Consider the following 17608-nt stretch of genomic DNA (forward strand, 5'->3'; position numbering starts at 1 on the left):
ACATTTATATGAAGTTTCAAGGACAAAATATATATATTGAAAATATATGTGCCTGGCACTGTGCTGGGTGCCATAGGGGTGAAACAAGGCTAAGCCCTCATTCCTATCCATCAGGAGTTTATAATCTAATTGTGGAGACAAGACACATACCCAGGAACTGATTAGAAAGGGAGCAAATTCTAATGGAAATCTTGCAGCAAGCTAGATTAGATCATGTCCAAGGATTCCCTTTGGCTCTGAAGTCTATGGCACCTCCCAGAAAAGTCTGAGGCCATTTTCTCTGTATCTGTCTATCCTGGTCTTCTCCTCCCCAAAGGAAGCCCTACCTGCACCATGGAGCCAACATTTCTGGCCTTCAGAGGGATCTTGTCCTCTTGCCTGTCTCCTTCTCTCTGAGTCTTCCTCCCCCTCTCAGCTGGCTAGCATCTTTCCACCATGAAACGCACACAGTCTTCTTTTAAGATGGGGGAGGGGATCCTACAACTTTCACTTGACTGCTGCTCCTTTCAGGTAACAAATATTATTTACGTCCCTCCTTCCGTTTACTTCCTGAATTCTCCAAATGACGAGTCAATTTAATTCAGGTCAAGAAACTTTAAGGGCCTGTTCTGTGGAGCCAATCTAGATGGGTCAGTGGGCAATGTATACAGGAACCCAAAATTAAAAATGAAATTGGCTCTCAGTTGACATTCCCTGTAAGTCCTCATCTCCCCTTAATTCCACATAATCTGATCCTTCCCCACCACAATCCCAAAACAGAACCCTCACAGATCACCAAAGACCTCCCTTCTACACAAAGGTACATTTTCCTCAGTCTTCATTCTGCTTGATTTCAGCATTATTTGAAACTGTCCTCTCTTGGTTTCCCTGATAATTTTTAAAATTAAATTTTATTTTTTAATTAGAATAAATCTAAATTGTTTCCCTCCTACCTCCACCCTACTGGGAGAGGGAAAAAAGGGAAAACAAAATCCTTACATCAAATATATATAGTTAAGTAAAACCAATTCCTTCACTGGCTGTGTCCAAAAAAGCACATCTTGCACAATCTAGTTTTCATCTTAACTCCCTATTTATTCTTTGTCTTCACTTTACTTTTCCAGTTTAATTGAAAAACACATTTTTTTCCTCTAAACTATGGATTGATGTCCAGGCCCTAGGATTTCACAGAATCTCAATTCTAGCACTAACAGGAACCTCAGTAACAAATCCAACTCAACCCCCTCATTCTACAGGTAATCAAACCAAGGCTCAGAGAACTCCCAGCTCACCCAGCAAAGTGCACAGAAATGACCAGCGGGCAGTTAGTCACAGCATTTTATCACAAGAACCAACTAAGAGAGCAGCCAACAAGAACAACAGAGAAGCAAATGATGACCTCACTTCTAGCAAGTATGGAGGGCATGAAAAGTTTGCAACAACTTGCAGAGAGGTGACTATTCCAGGATCAAGGAAGTGCCATGCAATCATACAGGTCAGGCTAGTTCCCTCCCAGAAGAGGAGGTTAAACAGCACCAGGTTATCACAGAAAATAAAGTGTTATCTGAAAGAACGGAAAAAAAAGTCCTTCAAGATAAAGACAAGAAAGAAGGATCTGAAAGGGCCGATAGGCACCCTCTCCTGTGTCAGTGGGTTAGAGGGTAAAAGACTGAGAAGGATGACCAAGCCTTGAAGCTGTGGGATAAATTCCTAGTTCTGATCCCTCGCTCAATCTCAAGTTCCACATTTCTAATAACCCCATGGGCATTTCCAGCTGGATTCTCCAATGGCATCACAAACTCTTCAAATCCATTATATTCCAATAATCCTGATCTTCCTCATGACTTCCCTACTTTACTGAACGTGCCAACATTATCCTAATCAGACAAACTTGAAATAATCACTAACTCTTCTTCCTTTATGGACCACCTCATAAAAGGCCCTGAACCGAACTTTAACCCTAGGCACTCCACACAGAAAGAGCTAATTTGTCCCTGTAACACCAAAGGTCATTCCTTCCATTTCTATGGCCACCCCTGATCTAAGGCTTTTTTTTTTTTACCTCTCTCCTGGACTAACATAGTAATCTCTTAACCAGTCTTCCTATCAAGGCCCTTCCTACATAAACTTCATCTTACATGTTCACTCTGGAGCCATGTCCCTAAAACAGAACCACAATTATTTCAACCCCATGTTCAAAAACCTAAAATGACTTTGCCCTTTTTACCAAACAAGCTTTCCAGGTTCACAAAAAATACAACCTTCAAAATGCCTTCAAAACTCCGTGTTTCCCCACCTCCACACCTTTGAACATGCCACTGGCTGACCCCAAGAGGCTGTTCTCCAGTGATCTCTGCCTCACCAAGTTTTATCCTTCCTTCAAGACTCAGTTCAAAACACCACTTCTGAGTCCATGACATCATCTCTGATCCCACCAGGAAGAAAGTGGCTTTTCCCTGCCCTGAATTCTCCTAATCTTTTTTTGTGCCTTTTTAATGCAACATTCTACTTTCCTGTGATACTAGTTTGGGGACATGTCTTAACTCTCTTGTTCAACTGTAAACTCCTGAAAGGGCAGAAAGCTTATCTTCATATCTTCCACAGAAACTAGCATGGTGACTTGCCCATAGTAGGTAGTTCTTAAATATGTGGTGAATGAATAAATTATCTGTTTTCTTTGCCAATGAAGTTACTGACTGCATCAACAATTAAAATATCAGCACCACCTCTGAAAGGCAGTGAAACATAGTAGAGAGGACAGCTGAATCCCTGTTCTCAATTACTATGATGAGGAGGTCTAAAAAAACTGAAACTGCCTCAAGTAGGGGAAAAGAAAAAAGAAAGGTAAAAAAAAAAAGACGATCTCCTTGCCAAGTAGGATGATATGGCAGTAAGGGCAGTTTAGGATATAAATGTTTATAAAATCTTATGGAAAAGGATGAAGGAAGGTTACAAACAATTTCACATCATAACACGAAGGGTAACAGAGAGACATAACCAAGAGATAGAACCAAGCAAAAACCATCCCAAGTACATCTAAGGATGAAATTGGAAGGGCTACAACCAAGAAAAGAAAGGTGGGAAACAGATGTCAATGTTTTTATGACAAACTCTCTTCAACATCAAGGACAGTTGGGGCTCCACATTATCAATTTAATGTTATAGTCCTAGATGTGCTGTGAGAGGTAGTGGAAGTTGCTGTGAAGACAAGAAATACCAACCTCACTAAACTCAAAGAGGCTCATCCATCGCCAGTCAGCTGGCCATTTGCGGGTGAGGTCTAGAGTTCCTATTATTCCCATTTTACAGATGAGAAAACTAAGATTTAAGTGTAGCTCATAATCATGGGCAGCTAGGTGGTGCAGCAATACAGCACCAGGCCTAGAATCAGGAAGACCTGAGTTCAAATATGGCCTCAGACACTTACTAGCTGTGTGACCCTAGGGCAAGTCACTTAACCCTGTTTGCCTCAGTTTCCTCATCTATAAAATGGACTGAAGAAGTAAATGGCAAACCACTCCAGTATCTTTGCCAAGAAAACCCCAAATGGGGTCACAATGAGTCTGAAATGACTGAACAACAACAAAAAAGGAGCATAATCATATGGCTAAGAAGTGAGAGATATGACATTCTGAGCCCAAATCTTCCTGGTTCCCACTCTAGTCTTCTACCCACTAGCCCATGCTGCCTCAAAATATAGTAATCATTTTTGTAATTATCGCCACATAATCAATTTTGGAAAAGGATTTATCTCTCCCTCCTTTTCTCTCTCTCTCTCTCTCTCTCTCTCTCTCTCTCTCTCTCTCTCTCTCTCTCTCTCTCTCTCTCTCTCTCTCTCTTGCCACGCCACAGAAACAGTGAGAAAGATCATGAGATCTTCTCTTCCATAGCTTCACTGAAAGGCTAACTACATCTGCTTCCAGGATGAGTAATAAGTTACTGTTGGCAACTTGCATAAGTGTTACTAAAAGTTCCAATATATAATCATAACAAGATAAAGTACCACTTGAGAGATTTTTTGACATATATGCTTTTTGTCTCAGACCAAAATTGCTTTAAGTACAGTTGAAAATGATTGCCTTGTCTCTGCTTAGGAACACAAGGCATTACATTTTGTTTTTAAGGATATATATTCACCCTAGCACCACTTACCAAATTTGTATCATTAGGTGGACTGTACTTCTCCGTCCCCATTCTCACAAGCCCATCATGATATAAAAAAATTTTTAATGGATCACAGGATGTTATCAGAATATAAATTCGTAAATCAAACTTGTAGCCTTCCATAAGGAAAGGCTTATCAATGTATTCTTGGACAATTAAGTGGTCCTGAGCTAGCAGTTTCTCAGCATTTCTTACCAAAGAGATCCTGGATTTGAAAGAAGAAAAAAAAGGATAATATGAAACGAGGCACAAATAAATTGTCAAGACATATTCAAACGAAGAGAAGTCTCCTTTATCTATAAAGAAACTGCGTGCCCACCAGCACCAGAAGACTATCTTTCTCCATGATTCCTTTCTATGGTTCTCTTGGCACCCTCTATCATGAAAACTGATTTGAAGATCACTGCTTGTTCTCCAAAAAGAAAAAAAAAAGGTTTTTGACAATAATTTTGCATTATTGAAATCTACACATTTGTTCCTATCATGTAAATCAAGGACATTTCAGAGCATTTCAATTGGTCAGAATTGAATATATTTCCTCTGGTACTGGCAACATGAGGAGTCAATTCTGCTCAGTCAAGGAATTAAAACTCCAACTGACACTGCCCATCTCTAAGAACATGACTGAGCAAATAAATGTCCATTTTCTTAAAATTAATAGCAGTGACACTGTCATGGATTCAACATTTATTTGCTACAGTTGAGTATTTCCTATTCAAAGCCTTAGAATATTTTGTAAACAAATCAAAGAAACGGCCATGAACCCCAGGTTACATGATGGCCACATTATGAATTATCTCTTTTTTTCATAGTATTATGAACTGATAAGCTAAACATTCTCCTTCAAAGTCCTATATACTCTAAGGCCTTGTCATGGTGTGGAAGTGGAGTGATCTACCAAGAAAGCTAGGTCAGGCGTAGGCATCTGGAAGGACTCAAAGTCCACCCCCGTAGAGGAGATGGGGCCCAGCCCCACTAAGAGCAGAAAGGCTCACACCCTTTGAAAGCCAACAAGGAAGCAACCAAATGGGGGGCAGGAAGACCCTGCAACTAGCAAAACTATATACAAAGGTGAGGAACGTGACAATCTATCTCCCTAAAGTAGGTAGCCACATCGATTACATCACAGATTTCAGAAGTATTTATGTAAATTAAACATAAAACAAAAAGACTAAGATTTGAAAAGCCTGTCTTTTGTGGGTGTGTGTTTAATGCAAGTAAGAGATGTGAGCTAAAAGTTCTTTGCAAAAAAAAATTTAACAAGAAAGGACTATTTAAAGTTCAAACTGCATTCTGAGTTCTCAAATCACTTTTCTGGCCCCGGAGACTTTACCATTTTTTTTTTCCATGCTCTTCTAAGATCCCATGATGATGAGAAAGAGGAAACTATCCCTAACAAACAAGATCATACTCCCCTTCCTAAATTTTAGAAAAATCAGCAATCTACCCCTTCTTAATGTCATAATCCTCACAGCCACTTACCTGTAAGGCTTGACTTAATTCAAGCATTTCTGAGCTAGAGTTTGAAAGATCAAATTATGGAAACTGAGGGTTTTGTTTTTCGTTGTTGTTTTGTTTTGTTTTAATTTACAGGAACATTTTCAGAAGGCAATTCTTTCTGTAGCACAGTACTCCCATTTGAATTCTGCTTTATTTTTTAACTGACACACCAACGAGTCTTAGAAGGTGATGGAAAGCGTGACACACTAAACCTTCCTATCAATGGTTAAGACTAGCTTCCCCCCCACACACACATCCATCTGCAGCTGTGAGCACTTTGCCACTTACAGGTTTGGTTTTTTCCAAACACATCTTGGCTGCACTAGTCCAGTGTCAAGGCTCAAGTTTACCTACCCATGACCCATTGCACCATTTGCTGGTTTGACGATAAAAGTTTTCTGTTTCCGTTTTTTCTTTAGTTCTTTTACATAATTCTGGAACTGGGTATATTCTGATGGGAAGATCCATGTTCGGGGGATAAAAGTATATTCCTGAGGATTACACTTGATCATTCTGTGAATAAAAGAACAGCATTTTAAACGTTTTTTTCAAACTTTTAAAAATGTTTCCTGTCCATGGGATTGTGCTGCTCCACTTAACACAAATAAAAAAGAGATGAGGCATGGTAGGATGTGAAGAGGATTCTCAGGAGAATCACAAGAGACCTAAAGTTGATTCCAGGCTCAGACACTTAGTAGCCATGTGTACCTAGACAAGTCCTTTAACATCTCTCAGCCTGGGTTTCTTTATATGAAAATAGGAACCACAGGATCATAAGATCACATACTGAAAGCTACAAGGGACTTCAGGAACTGTCAAATCCAACCACTTCGCTCTATAGATTGAGGAAACTGAGGCAGAGAGACCCTAAGTGACTTGTACAGGAGTCAGACAGCTAGCTCAGTTCCAAAGGAGGATATGAACCCAGGTATTAATATTTGCACACCAGTGATATTCGGAAAGACTTTGATAATCTCCAACCACTCTAAAAATGTGAGTTATTATTATGGCAATAATAGAACGGGCACTGGACTTGGGAATCAGGAGGAAGCTGGTTTCAAATATTGTCCTGGACACCTACTAGCTGTGTGACTATGGGAAGGACACTTAGTCACTCTGAGCCTCAGTTTCCCATGTATAAAATGGGGATAATATTTACCCGTAACACCTATCTTGTAGTATTGCCATAAGGAATAAATGTATATAAAGTCCTTCATCAATTCTGCAAACTTTGTAAAGTAAAATCAGCAATCCATGCTGAAGATTACCCAATCTCTCTTCCAGTCCTGGTCTCTCTGCTAAGCTTCAGTCCCCCATCACCAATTTCCTACTAGAGGTCTCTTACTGGATAAGTCAAGTAGGCATCTTCAACTCAACATTTCCAGAACAGAACTCATGTTCTTCCGCACCAAACCTTGCCCTCTTCCCAACTACTTCTAAGGCTTCACTTTCCTTCCAGTTACCCAGGCTCTCGACCTCCTTGTCATGCTCTCACACCACAGATCCGATTCACTGTTAAGTCTTTTTTTCTACATTTACAACAACTCTTATCTATGTCCCCTTCTCTCTACTCCTATAACCACTCTGTAAACGGAGCACCTCACAATCCCCTGCCTGGATTAGTATGCCCTCCTAATTGATCTCTTCCCACTCTAACCCATCTTTCACACAGCTGCAAAAACAATTTTCCTAAAGTCTAAGTCTGACCACATTATCGCTGGTGGCCCCCTGTGACCTCCACGATCACATGCAAAGTCCTCGGGCACTTGAAGCCCTTCACAGTCTGTCCCCTTCCTCCTTCAGCCTTCTTCCATTTACAATGTAATTCCACCTTACTGGCAGACTTACCATTCCCCACTCATAACACTCTTCTGCCCTCTCTAGGCTTTGTACCAGCTGTCCTCCGAGGCTGAAATGCACTCCCTCTTCACCTCTTCTAAAAGAATACCTAGCTTCTTTCAAGATTCGGTCAAATGCCACCTTCTGCAAGAGGTTTTTCCCAGTTCACCTCCCCTCCCCAAACCCCATGTCTAGCACCTTCCCCCAAAAGAGGCTACTTTTCATTCCTCTGTGTGTGTTTGTCAAACATTTCCCAATTACATTTCACTCTGGCTGGGGCAGCAGTCAGGAGTTCTGTAGGTGGCTAATGTTTGACACCTCTGTTGGCTAAACCACGTGGACCCCTTTGTCCAAGGTAACAATAATGTTATTATACAATGAGACTGTTGGTTAATAATATTACCAAGAACACACAGTACACAGTAAGCACTTAATAAAAGTCTGTGAACTTGACCTGAACCCTACAGAATCTTTCTTCCAAAGACAACAAATCACTTTATAATTAAATCCTTTTTTGAGAAAAGGAAGAAACTGAAATGAAAGCCCAGATTAATGAGGCATACTGTGATCAAGGAAATACATGTGGGGACTAGAAGGAGGAAGACAAGAATCCCTGTCCCTTCAGTGAATCCTATTCCTTTCCTTCCTGGGGACTTGAGATACCTTCACATTGTTCCACGTGATCCTTCGAGAGAGCCTCACGAGGGTTCTGCTTCCACTATGAGAGGTAAGGTAATTGCCAACCCCATCTTTCTGACTCAGAACTTAGCCAAGAAGCTAAAAAATTCAGTACAACAGACTGATCCCAACATTTCTTCTGACAACTACATAAAAATTGTCTGACAGCGTCACAGTCATGTCAACTGTCGTGTTTCTGTTCACAAAACATTTTTTAATGAATCATCACATATTTCACAAGATATGTAGACTATGAAATCAAATCAGACTAAAGATATAATTAAGTCAGTATATTTTAAAATTTCTGATGTGCTATTTTAAATGGTACAGTATCAACTTTAAAAAATGCCAAGTCTAATATAAAGTAAAAACGTATACCAAAAAAGATATCAGGGCCGAAATCTATTTAGGTAATCTGGCAAGTATCCGTCCTCAGAAAGTGTCTAAGGGAGGCATGCGGGCTGACCTCTAATGAGACTTGAGAATTTCAGAATCAGACAGGGGGGTTATGGTGGTGGTGGTTGGGGTTGTTTTTTTTCCCCTAGTCCCACCACAGATTTAGGAGGTGACCTTAAACAAGTAATTTGGTTGCCTCTATTTCTGAAGCACCGGGTCATTATTTTCTCATGTAATGCAGAATCATTTTATCTTCAAAGAGAATTCCATGGAGGCGTGTTGAATGAGAGACTGGCTAGGATTTAAATATTCGAATTCTTGGGTGAATAGGAGGAGCCTTAAATATAAAAATATTTCACACCTTGGCTTCTAAATGAAATACATTTACAGAGACACACACTAAAGATGTAAGGGGATACTAATGGCATACACATTAAATCCACAGCCTCATGTTTATAATACTGAAATCTAAAATTAAGTTTAAATTTAAAAATTAATTCAGAGAAAACATAGCTGTTTTATAGCACAACTCTAAGAAGAAACCTTGGCTTGAGATGTAAGTCTAGCCTAAAGCTATTATTATGACATTTCTAGTCTTTGACTCTCTGTAGAATGGAAGCTCGGCTCTATGTGGGCTCCAAGCCAAAGAAGGGCTTCAAATATCAAACCCATTCTTTCCTTCTCCAAAGCCCCCATGCAGGGTGCCTGGAAGCCTGGCTGGACAAGCTTCAAGTACCACCTCGATGCAGATGACTCTCAAACCGTTATTTCTAGCACTGACCTCTCCCCCTGCCCCACATGGCATGAAGGGCCTCTAGCTTATGCCATGTGAGGATTGGTTGAAGGACCTGGAGGATAGACTTGGGAGAGGGGGAGGGGGTGACATGAGAGCTGCCTTAGCGACTTTAAAGTATTTTTAAAGGGCAGTCACATGGAAAAGGGATTAGGCTTGTTCTGCCTGGCCCCAAGGGCCCCACTACAGGTGGTAACTGCAAAGAGGCAGATTTAGGCTTGAGGTCATGAAAAATTCCCTAACACTCTGCAAAGTCCCAGAATGGAATGGAGTGGCAGCTCCCCCCGCCCCTCCAGGTCCTCAAGCCAAAGCGGGGTGACTCTGTCAGGGGTGATGGCAAAGGAGATTCATAGGCAAGGCAGGGATCAGGGCACCTGTCCTTCCAAGGATCCTTCCAAATCTGACATTCTAGCATTCTGGGATTTTCTTGCTGACTTGCCCCAGCACCAGGGTAGAGATGAAGAGCATAGGCTCCCTCCCCTCAAGAAGTGACTTGATTTTTTTTAATTACTTGCTCTCACATACATTAGATGGAAAATTATTCTCGCACTATCCTCTCCACATGCATTTTTAGAGTTTTGGAAGTTCAGTAGCAGTTACAGAACTATAGAATTATCTTCCTCATATATTTGCAGATATTATGGAGAATAAGGAGATAGAGTGTCATTTTTCTCTCACCAATTATAAGATAAGCTGGCATTTTGTCCTATCAGGTATCTGAGAGGCAGAGGGGTGTGGAAATAACCCTGGGTTTGAAGTCGGGAAGCTTGGGTGCAAGCCCAAATTCTTCCTGCCCCCTCTGTGGCCTCGGCCAAGTTAATGAACACTACTGGGTCGCATTTTCCTCATCTATAAAATAAGGTGGGGGGAGGAGGTCAGGGGAGGTGCCCTGGATGATTCTAAGGCCCCTGGCATCTCCAAAGCTAGGATCTAATGGAGCCCAACCTCTTGTTTCAGTTCCCGCTTAAATGCCACCTCCTTCACAGACCCATTTCTGAACCACCTAGAGGCAAGCAACCTCTCCCTGCTTAAACTTCTTACAATGTTTGCTTTGTATTTATCATGTTTTGTCTTGTATGATGCTAATTTGGGCATGTGCTAAATTTTAAGCATCGTGAGGGCAGTCCGATTTCATCTTTATTTCCCTAGTGTCTAGGACAGTACCTCACCCAGAGGAAATGCTCAATAAATATTTGCAGAATTTAATTAAAATCAAGAGGCAATAAGAGATTAGAATCAGATCACCTCTGCCCAGCCTCTGAATGCCCTGACCTGGGGGCTCCTTCACAGCCCTGCCGTTATATTACCAACCCTCCGAGAAGTCCACAATGAGGTACTATAATAATATAGCATTATAGGGTTTCCATTTGATCCTGGCAACAATACTGTGTGGTTTATGTATGGTACTGGTATTATGTATTATAGCCATTTCACAGACAAGAATACTGAACCTTACAGAGGTTATCAGTGCCAGAGTAGACCCAAAACCAAGTTTTTTGGCTCCAAGGTCAGTGTCCCTTCCTCGGCAATGAGAAGGCGTGTTCTTCAAAGGCTTGAAGGAGTATAATAGGAAAGGATAAATTAGGGGAGCCAAGAAGTGATGGCACAGTGTTAAGGAGGGTGGTGAGAGTTGAGGGGTATGGTTGAGTCACATGTCCCAATGTGACTCATTAAAACAGACTCCACTTTACCCGAGTGGCTTTTCGCGGACTGGCCAGCTCTTGAATCTTATGATAAGCCTCATGTGACACATTATAGTTCAGAAGTCAATCAAAGGTCTTGTAAATGCTAAGTTGAAAGGTATACTAGAGGTTCAGCCTCCACATCTTACAGATAAGGAAACTAAGATTTATCCTAAATCCTGAAAAATTGCATTCAAGTTGCTTTCTCACACTAAAGTTGCCTTTTCTGAAAGATAAGTCCTAGTACCCTTCCCTCCTAACAGCCCTGCATTCATTTCATCCTGATTCTTGGTATTCTCAGCTAGTACATGTCTTCTCTCCTAACAGAATGTAAAGTCCTTGATGATGGGGACCATTTCATGTTGTCTTTATATCCCCAAGACTGAGCACCACATCTGTAGGAGCATAACACATAAACACTGTGGGATCATTGTTTCTCAGGTTGTGGGCTAATTGGTTCTTGGAGGAACTGCTGCTGAATGCCATCCCCTCACTTTTCTCCCTCTCACAATCTTCAGGTTGTTGCCACTAACCTGACATCATAGTCACTAGACTATCGCACATCGTCCAATGGGGAAATAATCCATAACTCTTCAAATACTTCCCATCAATTCTATCACGGTTGGGTCTCAATCGACCTCCTGTAGTTTTAAAAAAACAAATCCTAAGTGCTTTGGCATGTGGATCACTACCATACCCAGACAATTCAAGTATCAGCCTCCTCGGTTATGGGTGCCATTAGATCACCAGTACACCTCAGCACCTATTAACTTTCATGAGGATGGTGGGGAAGAAGGGGTGAGGAGGTAAGTGTCTACCAGGCAGGAGCTAATGAAAACACTGATTTGAGTTTCTACACGTATCATAAACTATCCTGTTCAGGTTGTTCTCGGTGCCTTACTTTCTCACCACCACCAGAAAAAAGGGCATTTCTAGGGTTTTTGATTGTGAAACAGGTTTAAAACAAAACAGTCAGAGCTAACAATCCCATCTAACATTCAACAACCTGGGACACTTTGAGAAAAGAAAAGCACCACAACTAAGATGAACCAGCCCCAAAACAAGGCAGATGTGTTTCACTACACATCCCAAGTAAGGGAACAGAGTGGAGGGGAGGCCAGGAGAAACATAATAAGCAAAAAGGAGAAGAAAAACAAGTAGCGGGTAGATAACGGATAATACATATACCACGGCACAAAGGGCAGCTAGGTGGCGCCAGAGTGCACAAAGTGCGGAGCCTAGAGTCAGGAAGAGACCCATTTGCCTGAGTTCAAATCTGGCCTCAAACATTTACTACCTTTCTGACCCTGGGCAAGTAAGTCACTTAAACCTCTTTGCCTCAGTTTACTCATCAGTAAAATGGGCCGGGGAAGGAAATGGCAAACCACACCAGTATCTTTGCCAAGAAAACCCCAAACGGAGAGTGTAGCACAACTGAAGAACACAACAGCACGATGACTTTAGAAGTCAGGCAATCCCATCACAGGAGAATGTCAGTCTGCCATTAGAAACACAGCATTCCCAGTTTCCTGCTGAAGCTACATTCGGTGGAGGGAAAAAATGCCCCTTTAAGTTTTTTCAGGGAACAGCTGCTTCCTTGAGGTATGAAACAGCTAAGAAAAGGAGGCTAATGCGTGTCCCATGCCAGAGTTGGAAAAGATCTTAGGAGCTGTCTAGACCAAGGCATGAAGCCCTCGATGGGATCCCCAACAAGAGGCTAGCCTTCACTCATTCCGCTCTTTACAAGTGGCCGGCACTTATTATTACTTTCCTCCTAAGGCAGCCCACAGAACTGTTCCTAGAACTCCTAGATAAAGATTAGAGATGCTAGATTTGAGAGTTTCAAGGGTTCTACCTTCACTTTTTCATAAATCAAGCTTTTAAAAAAGCTAAAGTTTTACAAAAAGTGTTAAAAGTATTAAGTAATTCTAACTAATTACCTGTCTAAATTAAACCTGAATGTAAATAAATTAATAAATGATTCAGGAAAAATATTCAGCTACAAAAAAATTAAAAGGAAAATGCTACTTAAATACGATGTTTTAAGCATTCATAAACTTCCTGGATTTTGATTCTAAAAAGCCTAAGATTCAATTCAATTCAATAATTTTATTAGGTACCCACTGTGTGTAAGTCACAGAAGATATAAACATGAAAAACAACACAGTCCTAAGCCTTCAATGAGCTTGTAATCTACCAAGGAGACACCAATCTTACACAGAGAAGCACCTCGTTAGGTAAAGTGGGACAGAAGCCAAGTGCTCTAGAAGTATGGCGTCAACCTCAAATGGAAATGGGGACCACTAACCTGGATAGAACAACCTCTGTGCGCTGAATACTGACTTAGTTTTTAAATGGAGTATCATCTATGTTACATGTACTTTTATTTTGTTAAATATTTTCCAAGTGTTTTTAAATCTGGTTCAAGCTTCACTCTGGAGTTTTGCCTTGGGCCCTGTGTTTGACACCACTGCTCTGGAAGAATTTGGGGACAAAAAGAACACTTCCAACTGGGGAATATCAGAGAAAAGCTTCACAGAGGGGGTGGCCACAGAGCTGTTACTTGAAGGACGAGAAGGAACAAGAGGTGGAAATGAAGAGGGAGTGAGTTGAAGGAACTGAGGAGAGCCCACAGGAATTCCCAAAGGCAAAGAAGATTGGCACGTTGGATTCTGGGAATAACTAATAGTCCAGTTGACCTAGAATGTGGGGGGTGTAGAGGAAGAGTAACATAAAGGAGGGCTGGAAGGGCAGGACAGAGTCAGATGGTAGAGGCCATGAAAGCCAGAAGAGTTAGCTTGTGTTTTATCCATTTGGCAATAAAGAGCTACTACTCCATGTCTCTTCATGGGACTGACAATGAATCCCTTCACTTTATGACTATTCACCTTACAAGAACCAAAAACAGTAACCAGCAGGTGCTCACGCTCCATACAAGGACCCTGAAGAAATATCTACACTAGCTCAATGTAAGAAATGAGTATCATTAGCCTCTATACATGTTTTCCCCGCCATGCTAAATGGTTCCATAGGAAATGGGCAAGGTCCTGAACAGTATTTCAAAAAACCCAACAAATCATAGTCATTGGAAGTTTTAGACTGGCATTCAAACAACTATTTACCAAGTGTGCAGACACTGTTTGACACATGAAAGAGAAAAAATTTAAATGTTCCTTGCCAGCAAAACATTATTTTTTAGAGCTGATGTGATTTGGTGTAATTTAGTACTATCATGTTCACAATAAAGATTCCAAATAGCTTTTCTCTATTACAACAAAAATAGAATTACTTGGTCATATTTCTTGCTAAGAAATCCTTCCTGCAGATCTCACCCATTCCTGGAAAATGGTTGATTCTCTGAAAAATAAAACAGAAGGAGGCATTAGTATTTTCATGGTTTACAATCATGTATTTGTTCACTTACATGTCCTTCATAAATAAGCTTTTAATATTTATGTGAGTCAAGAATCTTGTAAATACACACAGGGCAGAAAGGGGAAAAACGTCCTTTTTTTTCAATCACATGCAGAGAGTTTATACAAGTGCTCAAGTTCTGGTTCTCTCTCTTGATTAAGGAACAGGATAAGGAGCACTAGATTTGTAGTCTAAGGCGCTCAGTTCAAATCTTGATTAGGATAATTACTACCCTTTCTGTCATTTTGCCTCTCTAGGCCTCTGTCTCCTCATGATTTATAAAATGGGACACTGAACTGAATGATCTGGATGGCTCCTTCCGGCCTTAAATACTACAATCCATGAGTCTGGGTGACTTTTTCGCCCACCTGATACTTTTGTGCTACTACAGACAGTCATTAGAGAACCATGGGTATAGAGAAAGACAATTTTCTTATAGACCCAACAATGACTTGTCTCTACAGTCAAGCATGAATTGTCTACAAAAAGAGTTATTCAAAATGTCAACACCTTGACCATTACTCATGTTTGGATTTTTGGTGTGTTTTTGTGCTTAATTTTCAGCATAGCTATCATGTCCTGTAAACAAAATAATTACACCAGAGTCTGAACAGACGACTCAAGAGGATCTGAGAAAATTCCCCATTTCCAAATGGTGATTCTCTGCTCAACAACTCTGCAAGGCCTACCCCACCTGAGCTATGATGGTGTTCTCATGAAAGGCTTACCAGCTTCTAGAGCACCTACTCCACATTCTTCTGAAGGCAGGCTGGAAGAGTATGATTATCTCTTTTTGAAGATAAGGAAAATGATGCTCAGAGAACAGAGAAGTGACCTGTCAAAGGTCTCACAGCTAGTATATGGCCAATTCAAAACCAGGGCTTCTGGCCCCTTACCATCTCTGAGGCAGAGACAACGTTCAGGCCTGATACCTTTTATTTCTTCTCTCAAGCCTTCCGTAGAAATCACAAAAAGTTTAGGTCTAAAACCATGAGGGTTGTGTGCAAAATAACAGAGAAAAGAGCAAGAAGCCAAAAGAGTGAATCATTCAACTGAGCAAAATCTACTGGTAAAGATTATTTCAGCAAAGCAAGGTGCTCAGAAGAGGACTGTCAAGGCAGCATCGTCTAAAGGAATGAGTGTGAGACTTGGAATCAGAAAGAAACGAAATCAAATCCTGTCTCCGACACTTACAAGCTATGAGCTCACGGGGAAATCACTTTTCTCTCCAACCCTCAACTTCCTTAACCGTAAAATAGGGGTAGTGCCATCTGTAGTAGCTTACAATGCTGTTCTGGAGATGAGATAAAGTACGTAAAAGAAGTTATAAACCTTGAAGTGCTATATACATATATATACAGTCCCTTATTAATATTTCTACTAAGCCTTCTTTTTAAGTCCCTCCCAATGACACATTATCGTTAAGAGGTAACATTATGTTCTTGAAGGAAATCAAAGTTCTTATAAATTTTAAGTTGGAAGGTACATTAGAGGGTCATATATTCTAACCTTCACATTTTATAAATAGGGAAACTCAGGTCTCCAGAAGGTAAGTGACTTGTTCAGGGTCACATGAATAAACAAGTGTATGTATGTGTATAAATACATATGCACATGTACACATATATACATACACGTATACCCACAAAAATACATGCAGTCAGAGACAGAGAGATAGCTAGACGATTCCTCTAGCTTGAAAGCAAATTAAGACGTAATTCATTCTCATTCAATCAACACTGATTTGGTGTCCATTATGTGTAGAGCACTGCGTTAAGTCCAATACTGGATACAAAGTTTAGACAAGATGGTTCCTGCCCTCAGAAAGCTCCCAGTTGAAAGCCAACATAATCCCTGCTTCTTACCTGGTAGTTTTGTAGTTCTGCAATCTTTTCCTGCTGAACAGCAGCATCACACCATATAAGATTACTTGTTTCATCTTCATCTCTAGTTTTCACAAATCCCATCTCATCTATTACTACACGAACTGCAAGTAACAAAGAATGTAACAAAAACATTTCACAAACAAAGGTATCAGGAAAATGTTCAAGATGCATTCACTGAGTACTTGGCCTCTGCCTTATAATATTTAATGCGGAAAACATTCAGGAAAACCCTACATTTTTAGCATCAGAAGAGCGGGCAGCTGTGGAGACAGTTCAATCAGTACGGGTAGTGGGAAATGAAAGCTCTTTTCCAGTGGCCCCCAAAACCTATTTGTTGAGACAACTCCTGCATCAAATTGCTAGAGGGATAACTGATATCACCAGTAAGCACAACTGAGCCCAGATACACCACTTCTGTTAGGGGAACTGTACTTTTATGGCCTATCCCTGACCTTGGGCCAGCTCCAGAAGGGCCAAGGTAAAAACAACCCTTCCACTCCATTGTCTACTGCCCTCCCTAGTCAGGATTATTTTTAGTCTTCAGCACCACAGCAGCTGTGGTGGGCTAGGAACGTGTCACTGATGAACAAGGGTCCCAATGAGGAGCCCCTGACCTGACACAAGTCTCTGTCAACCACCATCCTGGCCTGAATTCCCATGTATTAGGGGAAGCTTGTTGATCTGTGTATTAGTGACTGATCCTGCGATCACATTCACATTTCCGTTGATGCTGAAGTTCAGAATAACTGTGAAGCCCAAAGCTGAAGGTTTTTGTTTCACTTGAATTCTGAGTTTACATATTAACATAAGACAGCAATTTTTCTAAAATTTGATTTTGTTGGTGTACTACACCTGATCAGTAATTACAAGGGAATTGATTTTCCTGATGAAATCTCAAGCGGTCTCCATCAGAAGAAACAGGCAAATTTCTGACTAATAAGAGATGGCAGACAAGTTCCACCAATCTCTCCCTCATTATGATGCCTCAAAACAAAACTGTGAGGACAGTAGTGTAAAAAAGAGGGTAGGCTCTCCTACTCTTTCTCAAGGCCTCCTATTTAACATCATGATTTTAAAACTGATGCTTCTTAAAAAAAAAAGATGCTAGTGGATTAGAACTTCCTAATTACTATGCAATTTGAATGGAATTGCTACTTAATTGAAGTTTGGAAATACACTGCAGTCTGAATTCAGATGACCACCATACAATGCAAAGAACATCTTTCCAACCTATGACTTCCAAATAAAAGGATCACAATAGAGTCAATGACTCCTTG

At 40.8% G+C, this 17608-nt stretch overlaps 1 protein-coding gene across 1 annotated transcript in view; it reads right to left on the reverse strand.

The window, feature by feature from the left end:
- The window catches only part of TTLL7 (tubulin tyrosine ligase like 7), a 188631-nt gene that overhangs the window by 97279 nt on the left and 73744 nt on the right, over nt 1–17608 (reverse strand). Inside the window, 4 exon segments of the mRNA XM_078156547.1 lie at nt 4132–4348; nt 5998–6156; nt 14321–14388; nt 16311–16432. Of these exon segments, the coding sequence (XP_078012673.1) occupies nt 4132–4348; nt 5998–6156; nt 14321–14388; nt 16311–16432 (566 nt within the window).

Source organism: Phascolarctos cinereus, unplaced genomic scaffold (genome assembly GCF_003287225.1).
Source record: "Phascolarctos cinereus isolate Bilbo 61053 unplaced genomic scaffold, phaCin_HiC Scaffold_5;HRSCAF=322, whole genome shotgun sequence".
NCBI lineage: Eukaryota > Metazoa > Chordata > Mammalia > Diprotodontia > Phascolarctidae > Phascolarctos > Phascolarctos cinereus.